At 38.4% G+C, this 9,473-nt stretch overlaps 1 protein-coding gene across 1 annotated transcript; it reads right to left on the reverse strand.

Annotated features, from left to right (window-relative positions):
• Positions 1 to 2,506: 2,506 nt before the first annotated feature.
• Positions 2,507 to 5,186, reverse strand: LOC146449389 (uncharacterized). Its single transcript, XM_085101263.1, has 2 exons — positions 4,783 to 5,186; positions 2,507 to 3,574 (listed from the first exon to the last, which is right to left on the reverse strand). Exons 1-2 carry the CDS (start codon positions 5,127 to 5,129, stop codon positions 2,914 to 2,916), a joined length of 1,008 nt encoding a protein of 335 aa, XP_084957389.1. The 5' UTR covers positions 5,130 to 5,186; the 3' UTR covers positions 2,507 to 2,913.
• Positions 5,187 to 9,473: the final 4,287 nt, after the last annotated feature.

Raw genomic sequence — 9,473 nt, forward strand, 5'->3', positions numbered from 1 at the left:
GCATCAATTCTCCTCCCTTGATGTTCCAGAAAATATCCATGCCCCTCCCACTGTTTGTTCAAAGTTTGTTTGTTTTTTTTCGGATTGGCCTCTCCACCCCCACCCCACTGGAAATTCCAACAAGGCTTCATATTTTCTCTTAAAAACTTTGGCTCTTGCCCCCCCCCCCCCCCCCACCTCCACCTTTACCCCCTTCACAGAATTTCCAATGCGATCTTCATGGCAGAGGTATGCATGGATATTTTTAAAATTGTCTGGGGCAACACACTTCCTCCCCTTGAACAGGTACAAAGTACTTCTTCCTTTTGCCCAAAACGTTTTATTTTTTTATTTTTTTTTTATTTGCAAGAAAACACACAGTTACATACAATAATAAACTAGACAATACTTACGCACTTACACTTTGTACAATATTACAATTAGCTTACTCACTCGCTGGCCCGCTAACACACTATTCACAACACTCACTCACTCATCTCATGCTCTCATGCACTCAGTCACAAAAAATTCAAAGTCACACCCGTACAAGTCATATATATATTAAATAGGTCTAAGTATTGTCCATTTCTTTTTAAATATGTCTAATGTATTATTTTTTGTACAAATAAATTTCTCTGTGTCATACTTTAACGATACTTTAAATTTGTAACCACCTATATTCGGAAGTTCGTTATTTCTTCTACACCCCCATAAATAAATTTTTCCTATAAGTAACAGGTAATTTAGTAAGGGGCATTCTGGTGTTAGAACACCGATTAAAATATCTCTCAACTCAAGATGTATTTGTTGTTTTGTCAAGGATAAGTAATATAATTCAAAGTCTTTCTTTATTTCTAAGTACAATAAATTGTCTGTTTGCAATTGAAATATGGCAGGTTTATAGAGGGTTTTCATGGCAGCCATACTTGAGATACAAAACAATGAAACAATTTTCCTTGAGGTCAGGAAATAAATTTTGTTTTTATTCAAATCTTTGTTGTTCTGTACCTTCAGCATTGCTGCCATAAAAAAAACGCTCTTTTCAGAACTGAAAGGGGAAGTCATGAAAATGATTAAACATTAATTAAAGGAAGTGTCATGCAAGATGAGAAAGTCTTCCTTTCCATTAAGATGTTTTTATATAAATTTTAATATAAGCTGTTTCAAAAGTCATCTTTAACTTGAAGGAAACATATCTTTCCTGAGGGAGATTACCATAACAGGGAAAATGTTAAGTGTTCCTCAAGTTTGGACAAACCACATTCGCTCAAAGGGGATTTTGATGTCCGGGACTAACAGATGGCACAAATATATGAACACATATGGGTACCATCCACCAGATAAGCCTAATCTGCTATTTGGATGATCCCAACTCACTCCCTATGTAGATGCTATATTATTTTTGTTGTTTTTTTTTTTTTTTTTGTTTATAATTAAATAATTATATTTTTTGTGTAATATTATGTTTGTTTCTAATCTGTATCCTCTGCAAAGTTGAGTTGAGTTAAATAAATTATCTGTTCTGATCTAAATTTCAAAAAATTTAATTTAAAACATTAACCTGTTTAATCCTTTTTTTAGTTTTAAAAAGTAGTATGACATGTCATGCTACTAATCTGATATTTATATAATATTATACATGTATGCATACAATTCTTTTTGTTATTGCAGTGATGATGATGATGATCATCATCATTATCATCATCATCACCATTAGCCTGTCAGTGTGACAGCAGATGTCTTTTGCAACTCATTCAACCAGAAAAGAAACAGCTGCAAATGACATCTGCTCTCATAGGTTGAATGCTCCCTGTGAGCCTCATCATCATCATCATCATCATCATTTGACTCCTGTGAAGTTCCCCACAAAGCAACAAAGGTCATACAAAATATTAGGGCCAATCTATGTTAATTGAAGACTCAGCGACAAATGTGAAAAACGTTTTCTACTTTATAGCAAAATGAGATCCAGCCATAACTAAAGGTGCTCTTTTTTTTCAATGAAATTTAAAACAGTCTAGCTTCTACATCCTTAGTAGACTATAATATTTACTCACTTGCACATCTTGGTGGAGTCAGGCTATGTTTGAGATTGTCACTCTTGGGGAATTGTAGTTTTGGGAACTTCACTGTGTTGTTATCATTATCATGGTCATTTACCATTGTTATGATCAAAATCATCATAATTTATTGAAAGGTGTTCGTCATCGTGGTTTGAGATGTGTTAAAGGGGCAGTGTCAGTTGACACTGTTGCCTGATGAAGACCAGCAGTATAGCGGTCGAAACGTCACGATCCACATCTATGTGACTCAATCGTGAGACAAACGATTAAACTCAGCTATCATCATCATCATTATCATTAATTCTATATAATACAGTGTCACTGGAAATTTTAGTCCGTTGAGTCTGGTTGCAAGAAGTTAAGTGGCTGATCCCAAGGAACCTTCTGAGGAGTACAGCCATACCAAGAAGTAGCATTACTAACTTCTGGATTGTTGCTAGTCTTAAACACTGTTACAGTCATCTCCTTGAAGAATTCTTTTTTATAATTATCATTTTTCAAAATAACACAGGGTTATCTCTGGAAAAAATAAAGAGGTTGATACATTTTTTCATAATCCACCAAAACCAATATCCATCTTGTGCCTTTACTTCTGTATTCTTCTCTGGTAGCAAGCATAATCTTTGTGTTCTAATTTCTACCAGGAATTTCTGCTATTTTTTCCATGCTTTCTAATACAGTAGAACCTAATAACATAAAACCAATTTAAACGCACAGAAAACTTCTAATACACGATGATGTTAGTACAGGGGGGAATTTCACTAAAAAAAAATGGCTTTCTTTGTGCCTGTTGGTTGTGTTTAGTTTACAAGGTATTATAGTAAAATGTAAAGCCGCCATCATTTTCCGTACAGTGGATTGCTCAAATTATTTACTCGGTCACACTGACAAATGAGTCATCTTCATTAATAAAAATATCAGGATCTTTTGAATTGTGGCTTCTGTACTTCATACCAACAACCAAATTTGGCAAGAGTTTCCGTGCTGTAGGATTTAGCTCAAACATGGTAAATACTCCTCTTCCTATTTCAGCAATGTCGGAATGTATAAACTGCTCTGCATCATCACCAATGTCTGTAAAACTATTTGTATGAGATCTGTTGTCCATCGCACTAATTCCCAGGGAATCATGGCCATCAGAATTTTTTCCAATGTTTAATTCAACCTTGTTGTCATGGTTGTTATTCTCCTGGTAAAGATTGTGGTGAGTGACATTCCCTTTTTTGTCATTGCACACTAAATATTGATGATTGTCATTTACTAAAGCTTCCTTGTTGTAGCTGCTTTCAGGAAAATTGCTGTAAAAATCATCCACAACTTCAGAGTCCCACAGAATAGGTTTGTCAGTTGATTTACATTGTGCTGCATACAATAGATCACTTTCCGTACTACCTGGACATTTTCCAACAGATTGTTCATCGTTCCTTTCAGTAGAATACCAATGAAGAAGATCATCACTATAGCCAATCAGTGTTGTAAGGACAACAGGATATGGAGAGCCCATAAACACTTCATAAGCATCCTTGGTGTACCTAAGTAAAATATCAGGAATACAATGTGACTCTTAACATCTAGGGAGGGATTTTATGCTCCATTATTATATCTCTCAGTTAGTACGTGTGATGTGATTGGTCAATTTTGCAGGTCGTATTTCACTGTATGGCGAACTAGTTTCCTTACCTGCGTGCCCAATTAACCTCAGAGATACAATAAATAACCTACTAACTTCGTTTTCTCAGCCCATGTAGTAAGTTACGGATCTTCTTTTTCCCCACTGATTTATAGCCCGCGCACATAAATCAGCAGTGAAAAACTTGGTCTGTAACTTACAGTACAGACCTCGAACTTGGTTAGTAAAAGGTAATTTTATACTACTGAATCATTAAGGACAATGTTGGGGGTAACCTTTCAGTTGACTATATTGTAAACTTTAGAGACTGTATTAATTTGATTTGTTTAATTGATTTGTCCAACTTTACAACAAGTACACTTGTCTTCGTATTGAAAAACCTACATGACAACTTCATAAGCACGATCTCGTAAAGAACTCTTGGTTACTTTTGATACGCTACGGTAACCAGGATGTTAGCTCTGCCCACATAAGTAGCACTGACTGTGTGTGATTATGCCCTCACCTCTTGAGGCCTTCCCCACCTCCTTCCCTATCAACTGGGTATGGATGTGAAAAAAAAAACATCTTACCCTCCCCTTCCCCCCTTATGCTGTCAAAACTGTGACATAAAAGTTGTTCCTTAGAGGGTGTTTACATGATTCCGGCGCAACTTTCATTCTGGTACGAGTTCACTCTGGTTCCCTATAATTTGTCATTCTCTAAGCACCATGAGCTCAGGATATGAGCGCTATAGAAATAAAGCTACATGTATTATTCATTTACATGGTACCAGCACAAAATCACATACTGGAGCGAGTCATGCCGGTGCAAGTTCACCCAGGTAACTGTACCAGGGCAAGATTTTCATTTCGGTATGAAAACTTATTCCAATGCCATGTAAAGGCGGTACGACTGTTCGTCCCAGCATGTAATCACTCTCCCTGGAGTCAGGGACGAGTAGCTTATTTAAACACACGTCAGCCAGCATGAAGTGTCCCTTCATGTAAACAGGATATGAAATCACAATGTCATACCGGTGTGAAAGTCACACCAGTGTAAGTTTTCACATGTAAACACCCCCTCTAAAGTGTTGATAACTTTTCGGTACATACAACATAAAGTACTTACCCAGACTCTGTAACGATGATCCCCAAGGTACCTTTGACCTCATGGGTCAAAGTACCCTCCAATTCTCGCACATGCCTTGGACCTAAGCGCTTTTTATACCTTTTGCATTGGCCTATTACGGGCACAGACGACGACTTCAAAAGCCAAACGCCTCTAAAATCAATGCCTCTGTCTTTTGGCCCACCACAAACGCTCACATCAAACGAGAACTTTCGCAAACTCTGAGCGGCGATTTCTTCAAATTGTCGACCGAATTCTTGCCTGGTAGTCGATGACTGCGATCTGAGGAAAATTATCTGTTGAAAGGAACATATCCTTTGCAAAATCCGTCTTGATAATAAGTTCATTTTAGGCTAAACACCGCAATCTTATTTCATCTTCTTCTGTCACAACGTTTTGAGGAAGTGATGAGTGAGACTGGTGACTATTTGCTAAAGTGGTGTCCAGTTTTCACGCGATGAATATGCCTTGCAAGAACTGCAAGTATGAAGTCAATCCGATGTACATATCTGAAGATATATATATCAAACGAGGTAAGTGTGAGTGTACCACTACGGCCTACTCCTTGTAAACAAACAATTCACTCCGGTATTTTTCTAATCTGCAATGCAAGCGTAGTATTTTGGTCGAGCGCTATAGCCGCCATCTTGGATGTTAAAAGCAGGGGAGGATTTTGAAAATTTCCAACATGGCGGCTAGACTAACCGAGATTCTGGCTCTCACGCGCCACCCGAAAACGCCTACGTTGCAGACTTATATCATTCAGCTGTGTATTCACTGTACTGCTGAGAGCAACCAGCTAAAAATTATTATAAAAATGACACAAGTTGATCGCCTGACACGTCAGTGCGACATCTGAACAAAGCTTCAGTTGACATCAGACTTCTTTCAGGGTCTCTAAGCTCAATATATAAGTCGTAAGCTTATTAAAGGGACACTGGCATGGATATTTTGCTGTATTTTGATGAAAGCTACTCAAACATCTAACATAGAACCTTTTCTCTAATGTAAAATTATTCGTAGAGCCGCCGGGAGGAAAATATTAAATGATTTCCCCGACGAAAAACTAGCCTGCGAACACAGACGTATTTCCGGCTGTCGCTTCTCTCCGAGGGAAGCGACAGCCGGAAATACGTCTGTGTTCGCAGGCTAATGAAGAACAAACTATAAATCAATTTAGCAATTTCTCCAAACCGTAAACAGGAAGAGCCTAAAAAATTGGTCAAATTGACCATTTTTTTTTCAAGTTGAAATCCATTTACATCCAAGCCATCCCAAGCAAAAGAAAACAAATATTAGATTATGTATACTCGTAGGGTAATTGTTAACAATACTGAACCATTCCTCTCAGTTGAACATTTCCATAGATGCCAATAAGTTTTTTCACCATTCAAAGGCCCACTAAAAGTTGGTGACACTCACCCCTTTAAGCTTAAATCTAATGACAAGCTTTATAAGTTGTCTAAACAAAGCAACTCACTCCAGAGCCACGTATTAGTTTGGGATCAGGCAGTTTATTGAAATCCTACACATACATAAACACGGAAAATGACTAATTTTTGTTACAATCTAGCAATAAACTACTATAACTAGAGGCCCATCAAAAACCTGTACAACAAGATTAAAAAATACAGTACATAAAACAGAAACGAAATGGTAAAAACATACATATAAATTACAACAAAATCATAACTGCCATGGAAGTGGGTGGGTGGGAAAGCTAATAATGATAACCTGAAAAATCGAGTTCTTAGACTGCAAATTCTCTGATACCAGAATGATAATGGAATTCACGAGCCAATGCGTGCTAGATTACAGGCTTGGTATGAGGCAGTACTTAGTTATTTTACTCTACGTAGCGGAATTTTATTGGATAATTTGCTATAGTCTTAAGACTTACATGCTTGGTTGCTCAATCGCTAAAAAATAGACTCTATACCTGTGCCTAAACCCAACTGTGAAACTAATGGGAGGTTGTCATGTCTAGATTCATATTAGTGGTGTTAATATTCAACGATAAAATTGAAAGCCTAAATTTTCTCGCAGGTAGGAGTACCTGAGGGGGCCACCCACTCTGCAGGCTGGAATAGAGCTGGCTGGGAACTGAATACAGTAGACGGTTAACTTACTGGAACGTTTCTAAATATCTAGTTTGTTTTTTAAAACGCTGGTTCTACCTGGGTAAAAAAATATCTCGTTTGTTTTTCCTGACTATCAGGACTGTCAGGCTCGTAAAATGTGTTGGGTACTCCTGAATATTTGCTTGCGAATATAATTTTTGTCTTTTTTTCCCAAATAGGCCTTTTATCCGAGGATTCCTGGGACTTGGGGAAGAGTTACTCTTAATGTAAGAGAAAATACATGAGCTTTTCGTGAGAAAAACACAACTGTTCGTCTTAAGCGGGTGTCCATAAAACGGGGTTCCACTCGTATTGTATCACTTTTGTAATACTGCTTCAGTATTTTATACAGCTGTTTGTGCGTCAGTGACCTATTGATACTGAGATTTAACCAAACTGGCTTATTGCCGGGCTGCTAGTTGTACTAGTTGAAATATTGGCCCAAATAAATAAGCCCTTTGCCGTAGTGTCAGCCCTGCAATCAGTTTGGTTTATTTACACGTAAAGTGACGTCTGGCACGTGCATTTCTACTACAAGAGATCCGGCAACGAAACGTATTCAGAACAGTTTGTTTGTGCGTCGTGTGGTCTCCTACATCCAAACGTTTTGTAATGAGTAATTACTGAGATAAGTTCCCTTCTCATTGCCAGGTTGGTTTGGTGTCGGATTTGCTGACAGTTAAAAACAGATATTTGGGATCTTCGCCTCGTTGGCTGCACTGATGGAGCTCAATGTTCTTGATCTTGAAAGTGAAAGTTGAATCCAGAATGTATCTTCGTTATTCACAATAGATTTCAGCAGTCCAATAACACTTAGAATCCCGGCAAGTAATGTCAATATTGTTACATTTTCCGGAACGTCCTCGAAATCCTGACTCGAATCTCTTGCGAGCCTTTACCTGCCAACGATCGTTTATAAGCTTTGGCTTCAGATCAAAGTACGAGTGCAAGATTGAGTACGAGAGTACGACTTTCAAATTGTAAATCAGTCAGGCATCCTCAGAACTCTCACTTCAGTTCCTGTTGTTTACCAGCAGATAAGGAGACCCTAAAAACAAGATTGGTGTTACAAGTGGTTATCTAAACCACGCAAACTAGATTTGAAAAATCGTACTCGTAGTCAAATCTTAAGGTCCCTATTTTCTTCTGAGCGCTCTTTAGGAGATTTACAAATACAGGACATTTGTAGACCTTGCACGTGGACTTGCCTCGTCATGCCCTTCTTTCTGTGCACAAAATAGCAAGGGCCTGTTGCGAGTTTTCGACCGGGTATCAACATGCGTTCAACTGATCAGTACAACACCTCTACAAAACAGCAAACTCGTTAGATTCACTGATTTTTATTTTCCTTAGTGGCAGTGTCAGCTAGTGTACGTTATTGGTTAACTCAGCAAACAAAGAGCCTGTTCACGGCTAATCGCTTCTTGGCCTGTCCTCACTCTCTCCACTTTCTCTGATTGTTTCTGTTCCAGGTATGCCTTCCTCCAGCAGATTCCAAGAATTCAGTGTTTTGATCAAGCCTACGACTTATTTCAGTACTATAGGCAAGCCATTCTCCTTTACGAATAGTGTTATCTAGCTTTATAAACTCGATAAAACTCAGTGCTAGTTGGAGTTTAGCTCAATGGTCTCTTGGTCTAGCTCAAAGAACATTAACCTGTTAACCGCCAACTCACAAACACCGTCGGACATACGGAAACTAGGAGATGCCCTGAGAGCACAGTAAAGTTTCTACTATAGACAGGTAGCCTGTTCCATGCTGTCCGTATACCGCGTTGTTTGAACAGGAAACTGTACTGGGCTGAGTTAGAATTAGTTCCCACCATGGTCGACCATGATCTTGGGGTATTAACGGGGTATTAGCAGTCAGGGTGATATCAGGTTGGCTTGACGCAGATACAGTGTGTCTTCAATTCTTCCTGGCTAGCTGCATACACGTAACGTTTGGATGCAGGGGACCACACGAGGCAGAGTAATCTGTTCTGAATACGTTCCGTTGTCGGATGTCTTAGTTGTAGTAGAAATGCACGGCGTGCCAGACGTCACTTTACGTGTAAATTAACCAAACTAATTGCAGGGCTGACACTACGGTAAAGGGCTTATTTATTCGGGCCAATATTTCAATTAGTACAACTAGTCTTCTTCAGTATAGTTAACTATGAACCGTTTATGTTTACGTTCTAACATAGTTAATAAAGGGCAATGGTTATGAAGCCCCACATTCTTCCTTTGTTTTAGGTTTTTGTTGGCCTTTTTTGCCCTTGAAGGTGCACAATGGTGACAACGCTCAATAGCACTCCAATTAAGTTGAAAAAACTGACCAATAGAAAAGTACCATTAATTTATTCAGTCTGAATGTGCGACCAAAGAACAAAAGGTTGTGCACTGTCAGGGAGCTTTCAACTTAACTTGCAACACCGTTGTTTTTGCTCTTGATTTTTGCCGACTTTCATAACCAGTCTCCTCTACTAACTATGGTTCTAATTTAAACTTTTAAGAGCCGTTAGTTTTTCTCATTGTAACTCTGTCCCTGAAAAAGACTAGCGGTACTAATTGAAATATTGGCCCAAA

The sequence above is a fragment of the Pavona decussata genome, unplaced genomic scaffold (assembly GCF_977016875.1).
Source record: "Pavona decussata unplaced genomic scaffold, jaPavDecu1.1 SCAFFOLD_602, whole genome shotgun sequence".
NCBI classification, from domain to species: domain Eukaryota; kingdom Metazoa; phylum Cnidaria; class Anthozoa; order Scleractinia; family Agariciidae; genus Pavona; species Pavona decussata.

Bases quoted from the DNA above. Each gene is read 5' to 3' on its own strand.
- LOC146449389 (XM_085101263.1), bottom strand. From the start codon at position 5,129: ATGAACTTATTATCAAGACGGATTTTGCAAAGGATATGTTCCTTTCAA. The intron at 3,575-4,782 runs GTAAGTACTTTA...TATTTTACTTAG, and splicing joins ATCATCGTTACAGAGTCTGG to GTACACCAAGGATGCTTATG.